The following is a 26821-nucleotide window of genomic DNA, read 5'->3' on the forward strand; positions in this document are numbered from 1 at the left end:
GGGAGCCCGCGGCAGGGCGGCCGCTAGAGGGAGCTGCGCCGGCCCGCGCGGCCCGTCCCCCGGCTGCGCCGCGGCGCCGCCTCCCGCCCTGCCTCCTTCCCCCGTGATGGCGGAGGACAGCGAGTCTGCGGCCAGCCAGCAGAGCCTGGAGCTCGATGACCAGGACACCTGCGGCATCGACGGCGACAATGAGGAGGAGGCCGAGCACGCCAAGGGGTACGGCGGGGCGCGGGGCCCCCGCACGGCCGCGGCGCTGCCTCCCCCGCGGCGGCGGAGCGCGCTCGGCGGCGGCGCGGGGCCGGCGCGGCCATTGTGCGGGGCGAGGCGCGGCGCGGCGCGGGGCCCGGCGCCTCCATGGCGGCTTCCCCGCCGCCTCTGCGCCGCTGCCGCGCAGGGGCCCCGCCGCCGCCGGCCTCCTGGAGGCCGGGAGGGCTGAGCGCCGCGCCGCCCGGGAGGGCTGAGCCGCGGCTTTTTGTCTGCCTGCATTGGGGCTTTTTTGTTTTCCTCTCGTCTGTTTTTGGGAGCGCGCGGCCGCGGTCCCGGTCCCGGCGCCGTGCCCGCCCCGCGCGCTGCTCCAGGCCCTGCGCCCACCGGGCCGCCCGGCCGGGGCCTCCTCGGGCGGCGCCGCCGGCCCCCGCTGCCTCGTCCCTCGCTGCCGGGGAGCCCAGCGCGCCCTTGGTCCGGACATTGACCGCGGAGATAGCGGTGGTTTTGTGGCAGTCCCTGCTGTGGTTGTGTTTGGTCCCCGCGCCGCGCACAAGGCATCGGGCATCGTCCCGCGCTGGCTCCGCCGGCGCTTGGGCAGGAGGAACGGGGCCTCGCACCCCCTGACACCGCAGCCTGGCCCCGTCCGGGCGCGAGGCGCTTCCCCCACAGCGAAACCAATTCCAGGGAGAGCCTGTTTTAAAAACTGTCTTCTTTTAAAGGTATTCGTTTTTTTCTTGCTCTTTGAATTAGCAAAATCTGTTGTCAAAGAGGCAGTGCTTCATTGTCACAGGTAGGAGTGGTTGGAGTAGCCTGAAACAGAGCAGGTTAATGTATAAATCTCTACGCACGCGGCTTCCCCATGAATTTCTGGTTTGTTTGGTTGAGAGTGTTTCTGAAGGCGGTTGATGCTGGAGGATGCGGAGCGCGAGTCGTCTCCGGCCCCTTGGATTTCCTTGGCAACAAGCAACTCTGCCCCTTCAGTGTGGCGAGAGAAGGACTCTGAAGGGCTGACCGGTCTAAAAGGCTTGAAGGGGGAAAACCAAAGAAGTTGTCACTCTCAGCATGTTTGTGGCACAAATGTTAAAATAATCATGTCGGAAAAAAATTGTGACATAAGGATAGGCTATTGATAAAAGGGACAAGCTAATGTTTAATCATTTTGGGGCTCTTGTTGTCTTTGGTTGCCTAAATGTGGCCCTGCTTGATTCTCAGATTCGTAAGATTCCCCACTGGGAACAGAGCGTGATTTATTGCCCTTCACAGAGCCGGCCTGGCTGGATGGTTGAGAGCTTGGTAATGGGTGTCTCGCACCCATCCCCGTGCTTTCCCTGCGCTGGTTTCTCCTGCTTGCTGCCGCGATGGAGCCGTGCTCGCCCCGTGCTGCGTGTCTGGTGCCGCAGCTCTGCGCTGGGGCTGCCCGTCGGGGAGCGCGGCCGCGGGAGCGGCAGGCGCCGAACAAAGAATTGTGGCTCTGCACCCCCGGGCCGGAGCCCGGGACCGCCACCGCTCTCCCCACTGCTCCTTTCTGCTGAGGATCTAAATGCGGCTTCTTGGGAATGCTCATTAAAACAGATTATTCACCGCCGAATAAGGAGCTGGGTGTTTCCAAGTAATGCGAAGTCTAATGAAATAACTGGTAGGACATTTCAGTAGAAAAGAAACCTCTAAATATTAGACAGCAATTTTATACCATGCTTCTGATGCATGGAGTTACATTCTGATGTATTAATTTTTGAGTTACTGTTTTGTTTTTCATAATTTTTGAAAATCCTGTTTCTTACTATATTTATCTACAGGCTACAGTGTTTGAACAAATTTCATCAAATGAAAGGAAAAAGCTTAAATTTGAGCAAATCAACAATATTTTAACATCTAATCTCTAAATTCACTCATGGTATTAGGAGCCTGTGTTCCCTACTATAACATACTCATTTTTGCAGTAACTTTAAAATTTGCCTTGATTTTTTCAGCTTAATTTTTATATGTTTAAGTAATTCATATGTGGTGGTATCACTTAAACGGTCTGTGTCGATGACTTGTTAAATTCTGAGTGGTCTGCATGGCTGCTGATGAATATTTAATCTCATGCTGTCTTAGCTTCCTTAGAAGGAGGTAAACGGCATGTTCTGTGTGTTGGTGTCTAGGAAGGTTGTAACATAAATGAAGTTGCTTGGAAACTGTTTCTTGATTATTTAAATTGTGTCTTTATAGTACTGACTACTGACCAAATAGATACCATGTGAATATATATATATAGATGCACACACACACATATACATAACCTGCTTTTTTGTTTAGCATTTTTTATGTGCTTGAGCGCTGAACAGCTGCAGCAGAACATAACAGTTTTTAGCTCTCAGCTGTGCAAGTGTCTTTGTCGTCCGTACCTGGTGCTGTTTTCTAGGTGCGAGATCTAGACACAAGATTACGGATGTTGTGTGAGTCATATTGTTCTTCTGCTGTTCTGTCTCTGCAGTTTGTTCCTGCTAGGTGCATTGCGATGTACTTGTTCCATTTCATAATAAAGTGCTGCTTACCAAATAGATTTTTTTTTCAGTGTGTATGTGGGTAAAAAATGTATTTAATGCACCTGAATCCACAGTGCCGAGCCTAGTTTTGTGAGGTCTTCCAATTCATTCTAAAGAGCTCCCTATACTGTATGACAGAAAGGTTTAGAACAGAGAATTTTGTAAATAAATGAGGAAAGATGGCCTTTAAACAACAAAAATAGTCCTTCCCCAAAACCCTCAGAAATTATTTACTTTGCATGTTTGCTAGCCTACCCCTTTTGATTATCATTCAATAACAGCTTTATAAACAGTACTACTGTTTTTTTAGTATGATTTTAAGGCACTGGAGGAGAAGTTCTGTTTTGCCAGGTGGGGTTTAAATCTGGGAGCATATCCTTGAAGCAGGGGCAGACAAAACACGCTAAGCTTTGGGGGATATCATTCACATCAGGGTTTAGGGCAGACTGGCAGGTTTTCATGCTCAAAAAAACCCTGTGTATTTCCAAATACTGAAATTAAGAAAATGAAGCCTTAGTCCAGGATGGTTATTACTGATAGTATTTTTGTCAGTGAGATTTCAAGGACGTAATAGTAGGACTTTTGGGTCAGGATACTTCTTCTCTTGAAGTGGTGGTCCTCTCATACAGGAGTGGGAAAGCCCTTTGCACAGGCTTTTGCAGTTTAAAGATAAACATCTGAAATGCTTGTTTGGATTTAAAATTGAGAAATTTCTAACTTAAAATTGCCACTCTACATAATTCAAAACAGATGTTGTGTTACAAAAAGCTGTTTCTGCTAAAGCAACATTTAGTGTCTAAAAAAAACCTTTAGAAAAACCCTGAAGAAAACTCCCTGAGAAAACTGCTCTCAAATCAAAAAAGTGGGAGCCAGAGCAGTGTGGCCACCTGAGAGCAGTAACTGCAACCCTGCCCAGGCTTCTGCAGGCGTCTGAGCTTTTCAGAATTTTGTTCAGAGCACCATCAGAAGTTTCTCAGCATTTGCCACATTCCTCCCAAAATGCAGCAGATATTCCTTTTTTTTTTTTTTCTCCTTCCTTATTGGAATAAAAAAATGGGACGCTAGGAGAAGCAGACTTTTTCACATTTATGCAAAACACCAGATGTGTGTACATAAGTGGAAAGGTATGTGGGTGGGATCATGGGCTTACATGTGTGACTCGCAGGCAAAAGCATAAAAACGTGGGCCTGAATAACTTCTGCAAAGTCATGCCCACCGCCTGCTTCAGAGCTAGGCATGAATCTGGTGCTGAGCGAGGGCTCTTGGCTCTTCTTTTGCCTCAGCTTTGGTGCTGTCCTCCCTTTTTTTATTCATCAGATTGCTGACACCACCTGGGCAGATGCAGCGAGAAGCGCAAGAGCGCGCGTTGCAGCGGGACGCTCTGGTGCTCGGGGTTGCCCTCGCGCAGGGCAGAGCCGGCTCCTCGCCACGGCCAGCGTGAGCTGGGGCACAAACACGTGCGTTTCCTGACAGCGAGGTGTACCTTTGTCCCAGTGTGTGCTTTGAAGGTCATCCTTTGTAAAAGGGTCAAAGTTAGGGCTTTGGGTTTTGTGGGGTTTTTTATTCAAAGTTCTAAGACAAATATAAAAGATATATTTATTTTTATTTTATTTTTAGTATCATATAAGTGTATTTGAACAGACAAAGGAGAAGTCAGACGTTTAGACAGCACACTTTTTTTTTTCTTAAGTTTCTAATAGGAATCTGCTCAACAATTAATCTTGTTACCTTTGCATATCTTTGTGCTGCTGTGTCCAGTGTAATAGCTATGTACTGAGCAAGAACATTCCTCCCCTCCCAGCCTTTCCATCAGTTTTAAAGTGTCTCTTTCTCTTTTCAAGGCTGAATATGAGAAGGATGAGGAATAGTGAGATTTGTTTTGTTTTTGCTTTTGTCTTCATTTGCCCAATATCTCTGTTTTTAAACGGTGCTAGAGAGGCCTGTTTATTCAGCAGAGGTTCCTGCCTGCTGCTGCTGCCAAGTCTCCGGGCTGCAGACGGGCCTCGAGCGTTGAAGGGCAAACTGAGTTCTCTTTACATCGTCTTTCTATTCTCTGTGGACTGTAATAGTAATGAAAGGCTGACATAAGTAGCAGATGATGTATAAATATCTGCTCTAGACAGCCTGTCAGAGAAAAGATGCAAACACTTATTTGCAACAGGCAGTGTGAAAGTTCTGCAAGTGAAGGTCATCAACCAAAACTGGTTTGGGAAGATATGTTGCCTAGAAAAGACTGGAGCAGGAAGAGGGGAAAGCTATTCAAGCACATTTGAAACTCTCTTAAGGTTGCTAGATCTGTGGTAAGAGCGCAGTTTAGGTGGGGATCACATTAGTAAAGCTTGGCCAAGCTGCTTTTTCTCCGTAGCTGCCAAACTTTTGGGGGGCCTGGGAGTGTGTGTGGAGGGGAGAAGCGCCACCGCCATTCGCTGTTTCAGGGAAGCAGTTGAGGCGCTGCCCGGGAGGCAGGTTGGTGAGCGCCGCGGGCGGCCCCGCTGCGGCGGCGGCGCCGGTTACCTCAGCGCGCCATGGCGGCCGCGGCGCTCGCCCAGGAGCCCTGGCCGGCAGCAGAGCCCTCGGCGCCGGCGTTAGGGATGCGTTGGCAGCGCTTTTTTTTTTTTTGCCCTCTGTGAGGTGTTAGAGGGAAAAAGGTAAAGTTACACACAGGGCAAAGCAAGCAAAGCAATGCATTTTTTAAATGAATCCTAACAAAAGTGAAATCGCTTTCTGTAGTATTTCTGTTTCGATTTTGGCAGAAGCGGGGAAGTTCTAGAAAAGTTAGGTCTTCCTGGGGTGGATGGGCTTTTTTATCCCCCGCTGCTTCATTTTAAAAGCCCTGGGCTTGTCCTTTATTGAGACTATATATACTCTGTCCTCTTGCTGCACAGGCCCTCAAATGGATTTAAATTTGCTTCTTTGAAATTGGAAGTATAGAAGCAGTTGTTAGCAGAGCCAGCTAGGTGATTAGGTAGCGTCTTGGATCTGCAACAGAAAACCCTCTGCCTGGCTTGCTTCTGCAACTCCATCTTTGGCTTTTGCAGAGTTTGAGCAAATATTTCAAATGCTCCTTTTTCCCTTATGTGATTGTTGGTCCTGTGACACTGTTACCGGTTGGGTGACTACTTGGACCTGAAAATTCCCCATGTTTACGACTCGCCTTCTCCTGTTTTTCTTGTAGCAAAAGAAGCCAAGATCTCTGAACCCTAATGCCTGTATTGAGCTCCGTTGCTGGCGGGCGTGCGCTTTTGTCAGGAGCTCAACCTTCCAAAGAGCATCAGTGTTAGCTGACTCACTGCCTCGCTATTTGCCTTCTGTGTGAGAGTGGCCAATGCCGCCCACGCTTTGCAAATTGTTCCTGTATCTTGATTATTTTGTACAATTTTATCTCCTTAGCGAAGAAAAGAGCTGCATTATCAATAGCCAAAATATGTCAAAATCTGCAAGTATTATGTACTCAACGTTTTTTCATTGGATTGATCCAAAAATCATTTTTTTTGGATAGTCTTCATGCTTTTCTTACTGAGGTTTGAGCAAGACTTTAATCGCTGCTTAAATTAGAAACAAAATTCCCTAAAAGCAGAATGTTTTTAATTGGATTCTTCTTAAATTCACATGTCCCTGGTGGTTGCGCATGCAGGGAAATAAACACTGAGCCATTAATGGTTATTAAATTTCTGAGAGGATGCTTTCAAATCTCAGTGGAGTTTGTACTTTTGAATCCATAAAGCTCTCCAGTAGGGTTCTCTCCAAACTGATCGTAGTGGAGCAGGTCAGTTAGTCTGTGCTTAGGAGATGTGGGGTTTCCTATCCATGGATCTACCTCAGCACACAAAAAGATAAACAAACCCTTTTAGAAGTGTAACAGAAATTGTTCCCTGCAACATCCATGTTCCTTACTTGAGGTCTTTGGTTCCATTTTCTCAGCAAAACAGTGCTTGCCCATATATATGAGAAGGACCTCTTCCTGTTTGTGAGGAGTAATCGCCTGAACTGTTGTGTTATGTCGCAGTTTGACACTGTTGTGTCAAAAAGATTTGTTCTGCAGGAGTCTGGGTATGAAACAAATTAGTAAGTGCTTAATTGTAGGAAGGTTTTCATCAAAACGCTCCCTCTTTCCACCCTCCATCGTTTCTCCCCATGTTTTCCTCACATTTAAGCTCCTGTTAGATTTTTAGTATATAAAATTGCTGCTTTTTTCCGTGTTTAAGTTTTTGAGTTTTAAGTTCGATGGCATTGATTTTTCTTATTGCACATTCTCTGAATTTCTGGCAGAAGTCCTGGAGGGGATTTGGGAGCAAAGAAGAAGAAAAAGAAACAGAAGAGAAAAAAGGAGAAACCAAATTCTGGAGGCACCAAATCAGATTCTGCTTCTGATTCCCAGGAGATTAAAATTCAACAGCCTTCAAAAGTGAGAGCCTTGTTCTATTTTAATTTGCCTTGCTTTTTTGAAAGTGAGTTGGTAGTACTGCCTTATCACATGTCTGAATTGGGCACATGCAGCCAAGATGACTGTCCTGAATAGAGACAGAAGCCCTGGTAAGTTCTGGTGTTTGCAGCCTGCGTGGAACTAGCTGGAGAGTCATTGCAACCACCAAGGTGGTTACTGTGAGAAAAGCAGAGGAGGTGGTGTTTTGTCTTTTTTTTTCTTTTTCTTTTCTTTTTTCTTTTTTCCCCATCAGTTAGATTCAGCCCAGTGGATGCTTTGTAGCAAAGAGCTTTAATCTGCAGTGGTAATGTTTTTCAAATATCTTTTGTATGACAAATTGCCTTTAGTTTAGCCATGTTCTAATGCAGCTTAGTGTGGATTCAGTTGTTTGTACAGCATAACACTATCTCACAACAAGCTCCACCAGTCGAAGGGAAGGATGAGTATGTTTATGCTCATAGCATTTTCCACACCAGTAAAATAAAAACACCAAACCCGCAGACCAGTCTTCAGGGAAACTTATCTGCAGTGCACCTGCTTTGCTAACTGGAGGCTCATTTGGGCATGTTGCCTACCATAAAATGCAGCCATCTCTAACATGGAGGTAGAGATTTTTGTCACCTGAAAGGCCTCTGTTGTAAGTGAGAATGCAGAATTTCTTGAGAGGACATGCAGCCTTTGTGGGCTTTGTGATAGAATAGCATTTGACTATGTACTTTTGGCTACCTCTTCTAAATAGTGAATAAGATGGCTTGGTGGTTTTTTAACATCAGCTTTTATTTCAAGAGCAATCTTAGCCTGAGAACTGAAGTTTCTAACATGATGGCAAGAAAGTTGATGGACCACTGAGCATTTTGAAGTGGTTATGTTTGCTTTATCAGACTAATGTGGAGAGCTTGCTCTGTTATATCAGTAGTGCGCTTAATCCTGTAAGATATGTCAGCTACAATAAATTATCAGCTAATTTTAGGAAATTTTGTGCTGCTTTGTTAACAGTCTGATAGGTTTTGTGTTGTCCATATTAAATCTCTTCTCTGTCAACCCCATTGCTTTGAATGGGCAAATTTGGCTGCAAGGTTGTTTTAAAATATATAGAGAGATCTTAGGTAGTCTTTAATATCACTGTATTTTGTATTTTTTTTTCTATAAAGCATATGGCATCAGCTCCTAATGCAAGAGTTTTGTTTGCAAGCAATAACCAGGTAACCTTGAATTCATTTACAGTTGAAATAATGTCAGTTTTGATACTAACATAAAGATATGTCTCATTACTATTACATCTTGGGAGTTCTTTTACTTTTTGCTGACCAAATTTATTGTTCCATAGAATCATAGAATGGTTAAGATTGGAAGGGACCTCTAGAGGTCATCCATGTGCTGTATCTAATTGCATTGGAAAGAAGCTGCTTCACTTTTCTTTCTTTTTTTTTTTGAGGGGCAGGTAGGGGGGTAGTGCTTTTACGTACAATGTTTGAGTCTAGAGGCCTTGCAGTTTTTTACACCATCCTTCTGGCCTACACTGTGGCCCACTTGTGTTCCCACCTTCCCCATTGGAATTGAGAATCTTACTCTTGTCCTAAACAATTTACTTAGAGTGATGTTCTTGGAGCTTATTTTACTGGCATGAAAAGTTTGGCCAATTTGTCAGAATTGTTACAAAGTTTTCTGTTTAATAGGCATGCAAGCCAAGGTCATAAGTCTTTCTCTGAAGCTCTAGGCAGTTAAACTGTTGTAGTGTTTTTATGCAGTTTTTACTTTTTCTCTAGTTACAACTGTGACATTGTTGGTTTGCTGAGCTCTCAGGTATACACCCTGACAAGTAGATGAGTTTTTCTGCTGTAGAAAGCTATTCGGACTTAGATTTTGCAAAACTGTCTTAGGAAGTTGAGCTGGGTCAGCATGGAGAAGTGTATTTTCTCTGCAGCTAGGGGGATATTTTAATTACATATTTCTTGTGATACTTGAAATGCATTAAAGAAAACTGACATTTATTGTTTGCTTGCTCTTGGGAGGAAGGAATTTTACAAAGTGTTTTAGTGAAAAGGATCATAATATACATTGCATCTCAGATAACATATGCAGGATTGTCAGGTAGTATTTAGTGAAGCTTCTGAACTCAAAAAGATGGTTTTGAAAAATGAGTGTTTTGGTAGATTGAGGATATAAACAAGTATAACAGGAGATTAGAAAAACAGAACAGTGAGTCTCCTTGGCATCCCCCGTTACCATTTGTGGTACTGGACTTTTTGAACACTAGTGTGAGTGTAACAGTAAGTACAGTAATAAGTGCTTGCTAAGGATCTGCATCATGTGCTTCCAGTGACCCTTGGAACAATTCACTGCCTGTCTCATAGGACTTTGTTGTAGAAACTGGATTCCTCCTTCCAGTCAGATGAAGTTCTGTATGTTTATGTTGAATGTTGACAATATTATATTAAAAAAAATAAAAAGTGGCACAGCAAAAAACTACATTTGAAATATACCTGTGTGTCATGAGGCAGAAGTGAATATTGCTTTCAGTGTCTAAACATCACTTGGGTGCCTGCCCAGAAGGGATGTGTTACCCCATCCCTCCTCAGTGTTGCACAGGCAGGAGAGTTTGACTGCGGTTGCCTCATGCTCTGCCCTGTGTCGATGCCAGCAGCGTGCAGTCCCTGGGCTGTGGCCCCCCACCTCCCTACTTCTGATGTACCTTTGTAGCACCCGTGGTTTCACTGGCCTAAGCCAAACTGCTCTGTGGCTGCAGTAAATGCATTCAGCAGTTGTATACTGAGCAGGAGCATGTGTGTAATCCTTGAGTGCACCAGGTGGTCCAGCTGCGGCAGTGTTGGAGGATAGGATTCCAGTTTTGAATTCTTCTTTGTTGAGGCAGAAAGCAGGAGCTTCTGGCTCTGTGCAAGTCCATGTGCATATGTGACAGGAGCCTCACAGAAGACAGTGTTCGTAGTATGAGATCCTTGGTCTGCACAGGTCAGATTCAGACTTGGGAGCCTTTACTAGTTCATGTAATTCCAATTCCCATCTCTCCTGATGAAATGTTAGGACAGATTTGCAACCCCTCTCTGGTCTGCTAGCTGCTAATTGGTCTCTAACATGCTTTTTATTGGGCTTTTTAATTCAGCCTTAGCATGCTATGGAGAAGTAGCTTCTTAGCTTGACTAATAAAGCTCAGCAAACACTGTGAACTTTGAGGACTGTATTTACAGAACTTGTAAATGCTCTTGTCTCTCGTTTTTAAGGAGAACTCGCCTTGTAAATATTTATGTGATAGAGAAGTTATCTGGTAACCATTTAAATTTCTGCTGGGGAAAGAACAGTTTTACATGAATCACAATCTTCAAAACCTCTCCTTTGCCATCAAAAAAGAGAGATACATCTGGGAATTGTTGCGGAGCAAATACTTGAGTTCTCTGCTTACGTGATATGGGCATCTGTATCACAATCCTTAGAGATCATCTTACTTGCTGAGATCCTCTCTTGTGCCTTTCAGTATGAAATATAGCTGGAATATAGTCTGGGATTCTTTTTGGCATCTTTTCTGCTCTCATGGGTGCAAGTGAAAAACAAGCACTTGGAGGAAATATCGGAGAGCAGAGATATGAAATGAAGGGGGGAAGTGTTTTTATTGTTAGTCAGTAGAGCCCCAAATAAAATATTTTGTAAGCAAAACCTAAGGACTAGGGAGGCCAGATACTAATACACATAGGTGCACAATGTATACATTGCATATTAGTGATTTTCCACACTATGATTATTTTTTCTTCTGCCTTTTGAGGAAGAAATACCTGTACCTTGCAGGGAGACCCCATTCACACCCTAGTCTGTTTGGGCTGTGTCTGTTTTGACCTTTCGAGTCTCCCTGTATGAAGGCTAAGAAAATTGGACAGGTGTCTTGTCCTCCACTCAAAAATATAGGCACACTCTGTGACAGCCAGTTCTGTAAGGGTACAGCTCACCCTTCTGTGACTGTGCTTTTTTTGTCCTCTACCAATTATATATCCCAAGGATGTAGATTTTTCACATCGGGACAAAATAAACTTGTAAGATCTGTGATATTATGAATCATTGTAGTCACCAATGACCTGCACAAGCATAGAGTTGCAAAATAAATTCTTTTGGAAGTGGCTTCTGGAAGTCTGTAGGCCACCCTTCTGCTCAGAGCAGGTCCAGCTACATCGCATTGCTCAGGTCTAGGTCAAGTTGTTCGTTCAAATTTTAGGTGTGTCGCAGCATGTCTGAGCAGTCTGTTCTGGTATTTGATCACCTACCTTGGTGGTGAATTTTTTTCCCTGATATCTAAGTGGGATTTCCTGTTTTGCAAATTGTGTCCATTCTTTCTTTTCCTATATTTGTGCCTCTGAAAAGAATGTGTCTCCATCCTCTCTGCATCTTCCCGTTAGGTAGTTTTTGACAGCAGTAAGATTTCCCCCATTCTTACCTGTCTTTTCTTAAGATAAAGCCTGATGCCTCAGTTTCTCCCTGTACATTATGTGCTTCTGCCCCCAGTCATCTTGGTGCTCACCACCGGAGTTGCTCCACTATGTCAATGTCTTTCGTGTTCTGAGGAGCCCAGAGCTGCAGGAGGTGATCTCCACGGTGCCAGACAGAGAGGCAGATCTGCTGGCTGCAGTCTTGCTGCTATAGCCAACTATACCTTTGGCCTTCTTTGTTTCAAGAGTGTGCTGCTGGCTCATGTTCATGTTCAAATCACTGCCCACCAGAATCTCAGTCCTTTTCTCCAAAGCTGATTCCTAGCTAGGCAGTGTGGGCCTGAGCTGTTCATGGAAGTTTTCTGCCCTAGGTGCAGAACTTTGCGTTTGTCCTTGTTGAACTTGATGAGGTTTTCTGCAGCCTTTCAAGATCCCTTTGAGTAGCAGCTCTGCAGTTCAGTGAACCAGCCACTCTTCCCAAGTGAGTATCATCTGTGAAGTTGCCAAGGAAAAAGCACTCTATCATATTGACTCCTGAGGGATTCTGCCATTCGCAGACCATCAGGTGTACCTTGTACCACTGGTGACAGCTCCCTTGAGCCTGATGCTCCAGCTGAATTTTTATCAGCCATATCATTTGTTTATGGCCAAATTGATGAGATATGAACTGGATAAGGATATTACAGGAGACTCTGAGAAGGGCCTTGCTGAAGTCAGTGTAAGTAACATCCACTCTTCTCCCCTTGTCTCAACAGAACTAGTCAACTAGAAGACAGTGATGTTGGTCGGATACATTTTCCCATGATAAACCCATACTGGCTGTTCCCAGGGCTGGAAATGGCTTCCAGCAGGCTTTCTTCATAAGCATCCCAAGGATGTCCAGCTAGTCTGTGATTCCTGAGATCTTCCTCCTTGTCTTCTTGAAGATACACGTGATATTTCCCTTTTTACAGTCATAGGGAACCTCTACCAATTCCTGCAACCTTTCAAATTTAATAGTGAGTGACCTCGCAAGGACATCAGACAGCTCCCTCAGCACCCAGGCGTTTTGTCTAGTCTCTCAGGGACTTGTGCAAGGTTAATTGCTGAGTTGGCCTCTCATAAACTTCTCATTTCTGCTTGGGTAGCAGTAGTTTCTCAGACCCTGCTAGAGGGCTCAGAGACACAGGAGATCCCTGCTCAGGTCCTGCTAGCAAAGACTGGAGCCAAAAGAGCATCCAGTACCTTAGCCTTGTTGCTCTTCTTTCTAACTCATGTGAAGTTCTATGTAGGCATTTCCCTCACAGGTAGGAAGGAGACTAAAAGGGTTTCAAAGTAAATCTCTTAAAAGAACAGCAAAGCTAATCTCCCAACTTTCTGAAAAAAGAGGAAAAGCCTGCTGATGTCCTTAGCTAAGTCATGTTTAGTATCAAAGGATGAACTTTTTATTTCACAAATACTAGTTAAGATAGGAGAGATTTTTATTTTTATTAAAATAGAAGCAATATCAGAGACCTTTTTTTAAAGTACAAACTACAAAACCCAATATATCAGTATCTTTATATGGTTTCTTGAACCATTCATAAGAATTCAGAATTTATCTTGTGGCAGTAGAAGTGTTTATACCAGGCTAGTAGGTACTAGACGACTGTTGTTGAGAAAAGTAACCTGTATCTGTGACTGGAATCCAGAAATAAGGTAAGGATTTTCTTTTATCCCACAACAGTGTTGACCTGATTTGTTGCACTGCTTACTGAAAGTGTGCAAATATGTTAATTCACAACAGCTCAGATGACAGGTGATTAAGGCATAGTTAAAAGTGAAAACTTGCAATACTGATATTACATAAAGTTTAGAGAGTACAAGTATTTATCCTAAATAGGAAGTGATGGCCAGGTTAAACTGCATGGGGTGTTATTTGATTTGTGACTAAGGAGACTGAAAGTGATTGCCTGTCCAAATGAAATTTTATATCATTTTACACATAGTTTATGATGTGGTTTTTTTCACATACGACTCTCTGAAAGAAAATGAAATACTGAAACAGCGATCCATTGATATGCAACAAAAAAGCAGTTGACTTGAATTCTCTATCCAGGAATACTTCAATTTTCCAATCCATTTGAGAGTATTCCATCAAATGGATTTATTGTATTTAAAAATCTGAGAAAATCTGAACACATATTGCTGCCACTAGTATGCTTCAGAACAGGACTTATGTTGGAGAGGAAGGAAAAAAAAGAAACGCAGAAAAATCCTTTTAGGTTTAGAAGTCTGTTCCTAATCCTTCGTAATTTCATAAGCAGGTAAAGTTCTCATTCCAGTTGCACCTAGTCAGAATGCTCAAAAGTGTTGATTTAAGAGTGCTGAGCCATCTTCACTTCTGTGTGAAGATTTTTCTAATTTCAAGTGGGAGGTTGGTTTATTTCACATCTGCTTCCATCAGTTAGTTATCTTTACTTGTGAGCGTTGGTACGCTGGCAGCAGGGGTGAGGTGGCATAGTGATCCAAGGCAACTCATATAATACTTGAAAGCTCAATAGAAACCCCCTACAGTATAACTGAGGCTAAGAAGTGGATGTTTGTAGCAATACAGTGTTGAAATACTGAACCATGATGAATTTAAATTATATTTATAGTGTATGTGCAAAGTACAACTTCACATGTCTCTGAGTGCATACACAATAGTATATTTAGATTGTAAGGTATCTAAGCTGATCTTTTTGCTGCTTATTGGTTAATAAGCTTTGCATTATGATACTGCCTTAATACTACGATATTTGTATTGCAAACACCAAAGATCCATGGTTAAATGCAAATGCTTCCCCAAACTATTACACCTTCTGTGAAAGTGGCTGGCTGTTGCCCACCTGCCTTCTACCTTCGTGCTCCAAAAAGATTATGCCTAATTACCTGTGAAGAGGAAGGTGTATGGAATAATATGTCACAGTGTAGTAAAGAAACACACTTGTACTGCTTGTTCGAGGTAAACATAGCAAGTAAGTCTCTTCTTCTCTTTGTCTCTGTGTGCAGAATCCAGCCATTCCAATGCAGAAGCTTCAGGACATCCAGAGAGCCATGGAGCTGCTCTCTGCTTGCCAAGGCCCAGCAAAGAACATTGATGAGGCTACCAAACGTAAATACCAGTTTTGGGATACACAGCCCGTACCTAAACTCAGTAAGTTTAACTGGGCCTAGGCATAAGGTCTGTCTTAGTGACTGCTAAAAAATGCATTTCAGATGTGTGGCACATTCTAAAAAATGGATATAAAGTTGGACTGGATTTAGTAGAGTTCCTAAAGTTCCATAATCTTTTATGTTATTTATATGGGATTCATTAGGGAAGGGCTTGCTCCCCAGAATGGTGTGTAACAAAACACAGTGTTAATGAATCTCACTCTGATGTTCTGTTCTGAAATAGGTTATTGATAGCATTTTGCTCTATATTTTAGCTCTTGAAAAATAGGACCTAGAGTTCTTTTCCACTTCATGGAAAATAAGAATTCTATTAAACACTCACAAGAGGCAACTCTCCACTCCTGTCTCCTTTCCCCCCATAGATGGATCTGCTGTTACAGAAATAATGACTCTCCTGATGTAGGTTGCACTGTTTTTCGTGCAGTATTAAGTGAATAATAGCACTTCTTAGACATGAACACCTTTATTGCTCTTTGTTCACTTGCTTTTTCCACAATATACAGTACCTGAAGATATAGTTTTTCTGAGTCCCTTCCCTGGTTTTGGTACCAGCTGAGATTGGCAGTGGGACCTCTCCTTGCCTTTAATTTTGTAAGAAACTTGACAGATGCCTTTTATGCTGATCTGATCTAGCTGTGCACACAGTTGGTGGTTTCTCAGTCAGTCTCTGCTGGAGAAGACAGCTGCGGACTCTCTTGCACTTCTAGCTTTGTCCTCTCCGTCTTTTTCTTCCCCTTCATGCCTGCAAGTTCATTGTTCTAGTTCTTCCATGCCAAGAAATGTGAGGACCCTGCAAATAGAGTGGTCTCAGTACAGAGACTGACATTCTGTTCTGAAGGTTTGTCTCCATGACAGATATTGATATAGATTAAGCAGAAATAAAGTAGAGACTAAATGATGGGAGCACTTTCTCTGTCTTCAGCATTCTACATTAGTCCATTTCTGTAGCTTAATACATAGGGGAAATTCCGTTTCCCCTGACTTCCTTGCATGGAGAAGCCCAGAGCAGAGTCCCTGATGTGATCCTTTTTCATGGATCGAACTGAGCAGACCAGGGTCTTTTCCATACGAAAGCCCTCCAGACAGCTTTGTGAGCTAATGGCAATAATTGTGCCTAGGTGGAGGAGGAGCTTAGACAAAAACATTGATGTGCAGATCAAAAAGTGCTCTGGCCATAAGGAAGCTTTTTTTCAGAACTAGTTCAGAGGTAGATGTCTGCACTGCAGTTCCAGCAACTGAATTCAGGGTGGTCAATACATCCTAAAGCAGCTCTACAGAGATGAGTCTGTCACTAGCCAGCCTGAAAGGGCCAAGAGATCAGTTCTAAAAATTATTGGTTAGGGCTCTTCAGTGGAAATAGGCTTTGTTGAATTTGAGTGATGGAGTTTCTGTTCAGTATTTCTGAGTCGCTTCTTGATCCTGTTTTTGAATTTATTTAATCTTTATTTATTTAATTTGAATAATGAATTTATTTAATATTCCTGACCTGCTGAATGAACATACCGGAGAGTCTTCACTTTTTGATATACTGTGTATGTTCAGGTAGAGGAAAAAAGAAAAGAATCTGTTAATTCTAGAAATAGCTGTAGGGATCAGCATTAAACTTGCTTCACTACCCATCTGCCTTCTAATTAAAGGCTGTTAGCAGTAAATCCTTTAATTTATAATATTAGGCCAAGCCCTGCCATATAGTGGCAGTAGCTTTTAGGTTGTTGGTACCTCCAGAGTTTGTGTAGAGATGCTGGTAATGGTGGCCTGCCCTCCAGTCTGGATGGTCATGCTTATTTGTCGGCATCGGCTGTTGTTTGGCTGAAGTTTGTACTACTGATTAAAAGTTAGTACTACTGAGGTTTGGCAGCTGCCAAATATTCCCACATAAGAAGGGTTTCTCTTTATTTGGTTGCTATGTACTGAGGGACTTGGGTTGTAAAGTTGGAAGGAGAAGAAAGCATATTTCCTTGTCAAATTTTCAAAACAAATTTCATATTTCACCTGCAGCTTTTAAATGCCCTGGCTTTGTCATGCTACTGCTCCCAAGTAATCCTGTTGAGTTGAGGTCTCTTCAAATCCATTGGAAGTTGGATCTGGTCCATAGCTTGTGCTCTATGAGTATATCATTTTCCTCCTGATGAGACCACAGGCTTGGTGGCTGGCTAAGTGCTGTGCATGTGATGATATTTTGTGCTCTATGTTCTGAACTACCATTTATCAGCTGGGGTAGAGTAGTTCTGTGTCTGGACTACAGATACTCTGAGCTAATGCTTACTTTGAATGTGAGCAGTATGAATGAGTAGTACTATAAAGTAGCATTACTGATTTTTAAAAGCTTCATCTTCTTATTTCATAATTATTAGAAAACGCATGATGCAAGTTAAAGCTTTAAAAATGGTTTGAGAACTGTCAAGAAAGCTGGTTTTGTAACTTCATTTTCTTCTTTTTTTTCCACCACTTCTTTCTCCTCCTCCTCACTTGAAAGATGAAGTTATTACTTCACATGGTGCAATTGAACCAGATAAGGACAACGTCCGCCTAGAGCCATATTCTTTGCCCCAGGGTTTTATGTGGGACACATTGGATCTTAGCAATGCTGAAGTTGTAAGTAAAACAATTTTTATGTGTGCCCCAGATCATTTGAAGTATATTCTGATTGACCTGTGTGGATAAATCTTTGGGTTTTTTCATGTGTGTTTTCAGCTGAAGGAATTATACACTCTGTTAAATGAGAATTACGTAGAAGATGATGATAATATGTTTAGGTTTGATTATTCACCTGAATTTCTTCTGTGGTGAGTAGCAAGTTCCACATTCTGCTCTGGCTGGAGTGAAAAGAAGGGTTTTTTATTACATCTTCTTAGGCAGTAATCTGTAATGATTTCTGTCATCAATTCTAGGGCACTACGTCCTCCAGGTTGGTTACCCCAGTGGCATTGCGGGGTTAGAGTGTCTTCAAACAAAAAGCTAGTAGGATTTATAAGTGCCATCCCTGCAAACATTCGTATATATGACAGGTAAAGTGCCCCATTGCTTTTGTATTTGTACGAGAAAAACTGCATGAAGTAAATCTTAAACTGGTACCCATTGCCACGAGGAATTTACAAATTAAAATAGGCTCCCTCACTGTGAAGCATTTGGAGGAACCTCTGTAAATAGCAGAGAGGTTTCCCCACATACCCTGTGCATGACCTCTTTACTGTGAAGAACAAGTAACACTGCATTTTCTGATCCAGCTGAAAAGTATTTGAAGGTTAGTTTGTGGACTGGTCTTTCTCAGCCAGGGCTTCATACACAGTTTTAAAGTGACCAGAAATAGTGAAGTATTACGATACCTCTTAGCATGTGCTTGGTTACCTTCCTGGATCTTAAAGAGAGCAGATAAAGTCTTGGGAGAGCTCTGAAAAAGGAGCAGTACAAAAGCTTTAGACCCAGCTTGCTTATTGCACTCTTTTCCTATTTTGGTCTCAGTATCATAGAGTATTAGTTTTTTGGTGCAGATGTACCTCGCCACAAATTTATTTTTACCTAGGATTTTTCATCACGCCTTGGGAAAACTAAAGCAATGAGAGGGAAAATATGCAATGTGCACTGTTTTTTTGGGGATCTTTTTTTTTGTGTTTTTTTTTAAACTCTTTCACTGTTTCACTGTTCTTCACTTCCTTTCAGCGTGAAGAAAATGGTAGAAATCAATTTTCTGTGTGTCCATAAGAAATTGAGATCTAAACGGGTAGCACCTGTATTGATTCGGGAAATAACCAGAAGAGTGAACCTGGAAGGAATCTTTCAGGCTGTCTACACTGCTGGAGTGGTGCTCCCCAAGCCTGTGGCCACCTGCAGGTAACCTACATGATGGTCATATTAATACTGGCTCTGACAGCAGGCATATTAAAGAGCCCTCTGTGTCATTGGTCATAAACAGGAAGAGCAAAAAACTCAAACTGAATGTTCTGGAGCTGACTGTAACCCAGAAGTCTGTGTGTGCGTGTCATGTCCATTTCGTTTTTATTTTTGTTAATACCAAAAAGGGACAAAACATCTTTTCAGACATGAGTCTAGTTTTTGGTGTATTTATGGTACTCAAATGGATTAATAGATGCCTCTGTTGAGCTTCTAATAGAGGCTGTGGTAGCAAGGACAGCATTGCACACCTGAATTTTTCAAGCAAGCACTTTTCCTACTGGGACACTTCCTGTTGACCTAATTGCCAAAAATGGCAGAGCATTTCTGGGAGTTGGACTGTTGGCTTTCTAGAAACACCTTCATTTTTCCTGGAGAAAAGAGGACTTGATTTGATCTGAAATTGTTTTTTTTTTGTGTGTGTGTAGTTCGTTTATTTGTTTTTCTTGTTTTTTTATATACCCATCAACATCAGAGATCCTGTAAGCTTCTTCCCTTCTGTAGAGAAGAAGGTACAAAAAAAAATATCCTGTCTTAGAGTAAACAGGGGTGTTCTGTTGCACAGTGATTTCCTAGGAGAGGGACCCTACAACAAACTTCTTAGAGATAAGCATAGAGTCCTGTGCAACACAAATAGTATTACCTTGTAAGATGTCAGTAGGATGAGATTGTCAGGGCTATGGCAAGCATTAGAATGCCTAGGCCTGAGATTGCTCCTTTCAGTAATTAAAGCATTTGTTTAGAACCAAGATGCTGTAATTGCAAGCGTGTTTAAAAGGTGCTACTTGGGTGTTTGCTCCTACTTTTATTACTCAAGCCTCTTGTAGACATGAATGCAGGCTGGCTTAGAAATCAGTTTTAGGGGACGGGGAATAGCAGTGTGAGAAAGCAGGGAAATGGATGCATATAGAACTGAAACTTAGAGTACTTCTTAATCTCATTACTTATTTCCAGGTATTGGCATCGATCACTGAACCCCAGAAAACTGGTGGAAGTGAAATTTTCACATTTGAGTAGAAATATGACTCTGCAAAGAACAATGAAGCTCTACAGACTTCCTGATGTAAGCAGCGTGTCTCCCAGAGAATCCCCACAGTTACTGAGGCCCAAAATAACTGCCCATCTGTCTCTGACAGGACAAGCTCTTCTGTGGAAAGGCAGTGCTTGCAGGACATAGAAAAATATTTCTGGATGGAAAAAAAAGACCATAGAGCTATACTAAACAGAGAAGACTCTTGCTGGAGTATAGATTTGTATCTCGAAAAAATACAAAATGTTAACTTTAAAAAAAAGTTAAACATTGACTCTATAAATATTTTGAATAGAGTACCTCCAAAAACAAACTCTTTGCTCCTAAAAGCTGCTTTCCTGTTTGGAAGGATTGCAGCCTCTCTTTTTTCCTTAGCCTTATTCGTAAAGCTCTCATGTAAACAAGCCCTCCTTTTACTCTAGAGAAAAATGTATGTTCTCTCTTCCCCCTTTCCCTGCTGTTGGCTGTACTGAGCCTCTATACTGAGCTGCTGTGGGCTCTGGTTACTGCGAGCAACGCGCCGGGCTCGGGCTGCGCTGCCTGCTGCCCCGCGAGGAGGGCTGCAGCTTGCCGAGCTCAGGAATTAACAGTGACATTAATGAGTTTTTAATTTTGGAGAGCTAAATATAGCTTTCGTCAAATCTGAAGCCATTTCTGTTAGTCTGAAAAGGCCCGTAGACAATTCCAAGTAGAGGTTCTGGTGGCAAATGTAGCACTGTTTCTCATGGAAACAATACAGGAAAGGAATAGTTCCCCTTGTGTACCTTATTCTGATCATAGTTTGAAGTGGGTGACGACAGGAAATCATTAGAAACCACAACAGTTGTATCCTGATCATCTTCCTAAGTCATAAAACTTGGATTTCAACCAAAAAGAAATTATGGAACATAAATAATACATCATATATAATAAAGAAAAATTAGCTAGAGAAAACATACTCTACACACATAGAAGATAGTTTTAAAGTTGAATTTTCAAAAGCATCCAGGTGACTTGAGGGTCTGTATGCATCAGTTGTTTGTTTGTTTGTTTTTTAGATCGTGATTTGAGACTTACCTCCCATGGACAATAGACAGTTTCGTCTTTGTGCTAAAAATACTTCTTTTGGCCTAAAACTGTCCTAAAACAAAAGCTTTTCTTTCCAAACCACCACCTTAGTGTCCCTCAGCACCTAAACACTGCTTCCTGCACTCTAACCTCCTTAAAGTCCTTGGAATATCTTTGCCACTGGGAGCTCATCTCCCTTCTAGAACTAATCATTCTTTATCACATACACAGTTTGAACTACAAAGGTTTTCAGAAATAGTAAAGAAAATACTGTCATTAAGTAATAAAATATCACCCTCACTGAGATTTCATGGAAGGCTCTGTTTGTGTACATGTATACAGATACTTTTTTTTTTTTTTTTGAAAAGGAATACAATACAGTTGGGCTGTGTTTAGAATAAGGACAAGGGACTTAGTGCAGTTTGATGTGGGGAGTGGGGAAACAACTTTTCTATCAGATCATTCCACTTTTCCTGACTTCTGGGACTGCCTGTGGCCATTCTGAGGGTCGTTGGGGGATGAAGATGTATCAGCTGAGCTGCCTTTTCTCCTGCTGTGCTCCAGTGTATGGCTGGAGAAGCAGGGAGGTTTGGAGGAAGCAAAAACTGACCTTTCATAGTGTAGTTCAAAGGAGGTTAGGAACTGAACACCGTATAGGAAGTGTCATGCCGACATATCAGGTAAGAACCCTTATGGGTTCAAGGCACTTCAAAGCCTCTCCGCTGTTGGGAACAGCTGCAGGCTCCAAAGTGGCTGCTGCAGGGACAGGACACAGTAGAGGACTCTGCAAAAAAAGCTTTTTTTTTTTTTTTTTTTTCCTTTTTTTTCCCGTTCGGAGACCGACTCCCAGTGCTTGTGAATAAATTCCATCGCCACCCCCCAGAGAATTCCTCTTGAGCAGGACATAACCAGCTATCATAATTTTGGATTTCCAGCAATCCATTCACTACGTGGATACTCGCTGGAATTGAGTTTGCCGTGATGAACGTGTTGCTTGCCCAAGCATGTGGCATAGACAAACAAAACAGGACCCGTGAGCTCTGAAAGAGCACAAGGCTTTGCCCTCTCCAAAAGGAAATATTTAGGAAAGTAATCGGAAATGGGAGGAAAATCTTGAATAATGTTTTACTTGTTTAAGCATTTTACTTGTGTAGCATTTTAAGCGTTTAAAAAAAGAAAAAAAGGAAGGAATACAAAATGTGTGAAGCCTAGGGTGTTGGCAATGGCATCTCTTCCCCTGGAGAAATAAAATAGTTCCAGTAATGGAATAGGAAGATTGAAGTGCCCCAGACTGTCTCAGTAATTAGAAGAGAGTGAATTCTGATTGAAAGCAGTTGTGAAATAGCATAATGAATTAGGTGGCCGGGATAAAGTAGGCCAACCAGGAATGCAATAAACCAAGTGGAGAGCAAGTACTCTGCAACCTACTTCCAGCCTTTGCAGTGTATTTAGATTGTCTTTCAAAATCTTAATACTTGTTTTTCTTTTGTTACAATAAGGCCACAAAGACCTCAGGTTTGAGACCAATGGAGCAAAAAGATACTAAAGCAGTGCAAGAACTAATCAACGCTTACTTGAAGCAATTTCATCTTGCTCCTGTAATGGATGAAGAAGAGGTAGCCCACTGGTTCCTGCCTCGGGATCACATTATTGACACCTTTGTAGTAGAGGTAAAACATTCCTGAAATACCTCAAAGATGCTTTTTGTGAAGGGTCACATCAAGATCAAGTTTTTGAAATGCAGATAATAAGAAAGATGTGCTGTGGAATTTGGTATCATGATTTCAAGCTTTGTTCTTTGTATTACATGTCTTAATGCTGTGTTCACAAGAAAATGTAAACTGCAATAGGATACTTCAAAGAAGAATGTAGAGATCTCAAATTATTGTCATCCTGGAAGAATTCCTGTATTCTTCCCTTGGTCTTCAAATCTGCTTTCCTAAGGAGAAATAAAGGAAAAAGGATACAATGACTGGGAAGAGGATTCAGTTAGAATTTAGTTTTGTTCCCTCAGGTGTCAAATAAGCTCCTTTTTCTTAACCTTTTTAAAAGCAGTTTTATCTGCTAATATGAGGAGTTATGGTTTGTCATCGGCTGCTTCAGTAAAATATACTTCCCCCCATCCAATAAGAGTGTGTGTGTGTGTATTCACATATATTATATATAGACACAAATGTGTTTACACGCATATACAAACATATATGAAAAATACGTTTATAAGTAAAAATCAACACCCCTTCATATTACTGTGGATTGGTGTTAGCTAGGAGCTAATTCTCTGTGGTTCCTCAGTGACAAACTTTGCCCACTAACAAGATGGCGAAACCATCTGTTTCTTCCTCTGCTCCTTCCTACCTTCGGAGTTATTGTCATGATCCTTCTTGCAGTATAAGCACCAGAGGAATAGGTCAGCAGTTGCATTAGAAATCTTCAAAGTGAGGTCAGGGGTAGCTGTGACAGAAGTAGTAGAGGAAGGTAGATCTTTCCTTTAAGCCCACACTAAAACATCTTAGTTCAGATGGTGTGTCGATAGTGCGGTGCTTTGTGTTTTAAGTGGCAAGATCATTTAAAAATGATCGACACCTAAAATCATTAAATGAACGAGCTCCTCACAGAAGCTGCAGGTTATGAAGCTCAGTGTTCCCACACTGCAGCCTGGATTTGTCTGAGAGTCCCACTTGAATTTAGAAACTTACTGCCGCTGAAGATGAGAGGTTCAGCTCATCTGTCCTTCCTTTTCCACATGTTCTGCAGTGCGATGGGTTTGGTCCTCACTGGGCTCTTCCAGGAGACTCTTCCTCCATGCTCTCTCCTGCTTGAGTTTTGCCTGCCTTGATGACTTGAACCCAGAAGCTCACAGAAGAATCTACTAGTACCAGAACTGGCATGAGGGACAGGATGATTTGACAGTGCCATTTTAAATGAACACCATCATCTTCACTTACTTGTTTTATAATGGCTATTGGGCTAGAATTTCCTTACAATAAATTTACATTTGTTAGTATTTAAAATCCTTTACAGACTGAGGTGACCTGGAGAAATTAGTGTGCAGTTTTTGTCACCTCTGCGATGTACTAAATAATTGTTCTGGTGAATGTTTAAAATATTAATTACACACATCATCTTAAAACATTTAGCGTATTTTTAAAAATATTTACATCCTTAACACCCTTGCTGAATTTAGTGGGTGACCTTTTTTTTTAGGGCTCAAATGGTGTTTTAACAGACTTCCTGAGTTTCTACACATTACCTTCAACGGTGATGCACCATCCTGTTCATAAAAGCCTCAAAGCTGCCTATTCCTTCTACAATATTCATACAGAGACTCCCCTCTTGGACTTAATGAATGATGCGCTCATTATAGCTAAATCAGTAAGTATTTTTTCCTCTTCTGCATCTTTCACAAAAATATTCTTAGGAAAGGAGGAGGGAATGAGAATTGATGGCAATTTATGCATTGTATTCTATTTTCTTTTACTGTTGCAGCTATGCTTACTTTTGACGAGATCTGTGTATTATGTGTTTTCTCATTTTGGCTTTGGTTGATGCTAGGGCTTGACAGATGTCTGAAGTGCATGCAATTGCTTGAACCGTGTAAAGAACCAATGTCATATTGGTGACTGTATTCACTCAGTAGCAGAAGATGGAAAATATCACTAAAATAGTTCCTCTAGATTAAGTTAATAAGTTCTACCATGTTTTTTAAAGTTTTTTTTCTGCTGTATAGAAAAGGTTATTTGTGCTCAAAGTTTTATCATTTAATCTTGTTACTCCTTAAAGCTTAGAAGTTTTGTCGATCGTGTTGGAACTTTTTAGCACACTTTACATGCACAGACTTGCACTGATACATGACTTGGTTAAATGGACCTTCTAATGCGCTCCCCTGGTGCTGGTAGAACTCCATCTGTATCATTTAGAATTTTAAAAGTAAAATGTAAATAATGTTTTGCTATTGCCAGAAAGGATTTGATGTATTCAATGCACTAGACTTGATGGAAAATAAAACATTCCTGGAAAAACTCAAGTTTGGGATTGGAGATGGCAATTTGCAGTATTATTTGTACAACTGGAGGTGTCCTGGCATGGAATCTGAAAAGGTAAGAGAAAAAGAGCTTCCGAACCCCGTTAGATGTAATAATACGCTCATCTGCTCTGGCCAAAGGGGACAGAAGTTTGTACATGTATATAAATAATGTTTTGCTGTTGTAATGTATTGCTAATATTTTACTATGCATATATATGTTTTTTTTAATTGGATACATTTGAGATCCATAATTCAGATACATAAACTACTAATATTGCCATAATTAAATTACTATGTTTTTGTTCTTCTTTAGGTTGGTCTTGTATTACAATGAGGACATTTGTGTTCCTAGAACTCTGAGGTCATCGTTTGAGTTAATTTGATCTCCATAGCATCTCTTGGAATGGTGTTGTTCAAGAGGAGTAAAAGCACAACGTCAGAGATCCTGAGATAGTCCATTAAAACCTGAACAATGAAGAAATCCATATGCGACCAAATTTATGCATTTTCAGATAGATCAGAAGGTCCATGAAACTCTTTTATTGTCCATGAAAAGAATAAAAGCACATTCATTTAAGTTTCAAAGCTTAGCTTGCACCTTGATGAGAAGAAGGTATTTTTTCCACTCTGTAGAAAAGACTGTTTTGTACAAACTGAACTTCAGTGGCGGAGTAGGGTACAAAAATATTTGCTATTATGTGGATGAACTGCTGCATTTCTATTTATTAAGTGATGGTGTATGTTCGTCAGTGTAACAGAATGAAGGATACAAACTCGAGTATCTTTGCTTATTTACTTCACGTGGATATCATCATTTGGGGGAAAATCATGAAGTATGAGACGTTTTTAGCTCTATGAAAGTCCTGGATGTTTTTGTAACCGGAGCAGTATGACGATGTACTGGTTTAACTAGTGCATTTATTTCTCCATAAGCAATGCTGCCAAATCAATAAAAATACAGATTTGTACTTTGATCTTCAATAGATCAGTGGATTGATTTAACAGTATCGCACTGTTCAGTGCAGGTGTTATCTATGTTGCCGGAATGATTATACATTACTGTACTTAATTTACAGTTGTGGCACAAAAACTTAGTTTTTCCTCAGTAGATTAACATCAGCCTGTGTGTAAAACTAAGAATTTTAGTAGTGCTATCAGGATATTTATAGTTTGAATGTTTTCAATGCTTCTGCAAAATTGCACATATTCCTTTGTCTACTTTGATTTCTTATGAAGTCTGTAATTCCAATGAAAAGTATCTTGTGTAAATAAGTATTCATAAATTGTTCCTGGTAGTGTTTTCATCCTGACTTTGGAACAAGAAGTTGGCTATATATGTGGCTGACAAGCAATCCTCAGTCCTTGGAAGTCTGTGTTCTGCTCTTCCTGGAATGCAAGAGGGCTGATGTTTTGCTGTTGAGGGAGAGTTGTTTTAATTCCCTCGTGAATGCTCAGTAACCAGAATGGCTTCTGGAGCACTTTATACACGTTCCAGCGCAGTGTCCCAGTTAGGTATGGTAGCAGTTCTTTCGATTTTACGTATGCTGCAGTAATACAAGCACCAAGATCTGCAGTGAGAAACTGTTCGAGCTGAAAGTGCCAAATTGTGGTAGTGAAGCCTCTGTGCTGTGAGCATATTTTGAATGTGACTTGACTGTCTCATGAAATGCAAATGTCTAAGCTTTCCTTTTAAACATGCCTGTAATTTTGACAGCAAGTTTTGCTGCAAGTCGAATTCTGGAACTTAAAGCATCAATTTAGATGAAGATAAATTTGTCTGTTCTTACTAACTGCTGGCCCTATCCACCTCCTTATAGCACTTTTTTTTTTTAAATTTCACTTTATTTCTCCTTTTTCGTTTTGAATGTGTGTGATAATTTGGAGTTTGGTTTCTCACTTTTGTTGCTCCTTTTTTCTCCTTGGGTGAATTGTGAGACGATCTCTCCCTGTCTCTGCCCAGGAGACAGATACTTCTACTTACTACATTATACCTCCGTGTCAAAAGCCCTCAACTTCCTTCAAGCAAAGGAAGGGACTGAACTTAGGCTGTCTGCCCCCACGTAC

At 41.6% G+C, this 26821-nt stretch overlaps 1 protein-coding gene across 2 annotated transcripts; it reads left to right on the plus strand.

Moving 5' to 3' along the window:
• The first annotated feature begins 79 nt into the window (after positions 1–79).
• NMT2 (N-myristoyltransferase 2) lies at positions 80–26547 on the plus strand. 2 transcript variants are annotated; one of them, XM_088533549.1, is made up of 13 exons: positions 80–216; positions 7005–7140; positions 7932–7983; positions 14601–14745; positions 17242–17360; positions 17460–17551; positions 17657–17773; positions 18426–18596; positions 19611–19719; positions 22233–22403; positions 23938–24105; positions 24693–24830; positions 25071–26547. In XM_088533549.1, the coding sequence occupies exons 1-13, from the start codon at positions 156–158 to the stop codon at positions 25089–25091; spliced, it is 1500 nt and encodes a 499-aa protein (XP_088389675.1). In that variant the 5' UTR covers positions 80–155; the 3' UTR covers positions 25092–26547. The 2 variants fall into 2 exon arrangements, with proteins under 2 accessions (XP_088389675.1, XP_088389674.1); XM_088533548.1 differs by lacking the exon at positions 7932–7983.
• Positions 26548–26821: the final 274 nt, after the last annotated feature.

The sequence above is a fragment of the Tinamus guttatus genome, unplaced genomic scaffold (genome assembly GCF_059628265.1).
Source record: "Tinamus guttatus ecotype Peru unplaced genomic scaffold, ASM5962826v1 Tinamus_guttatus_pri_ptg000509l, whole genome shotgun sequence".
In the NCBI taxonomy this organism is placed as follows: domain Eukaryota; kingdom Metazoa; phylum Chordata; class Aves; order Tinamiformes; family Tinamidae; genus Tinamus; species Tinamus guttatus.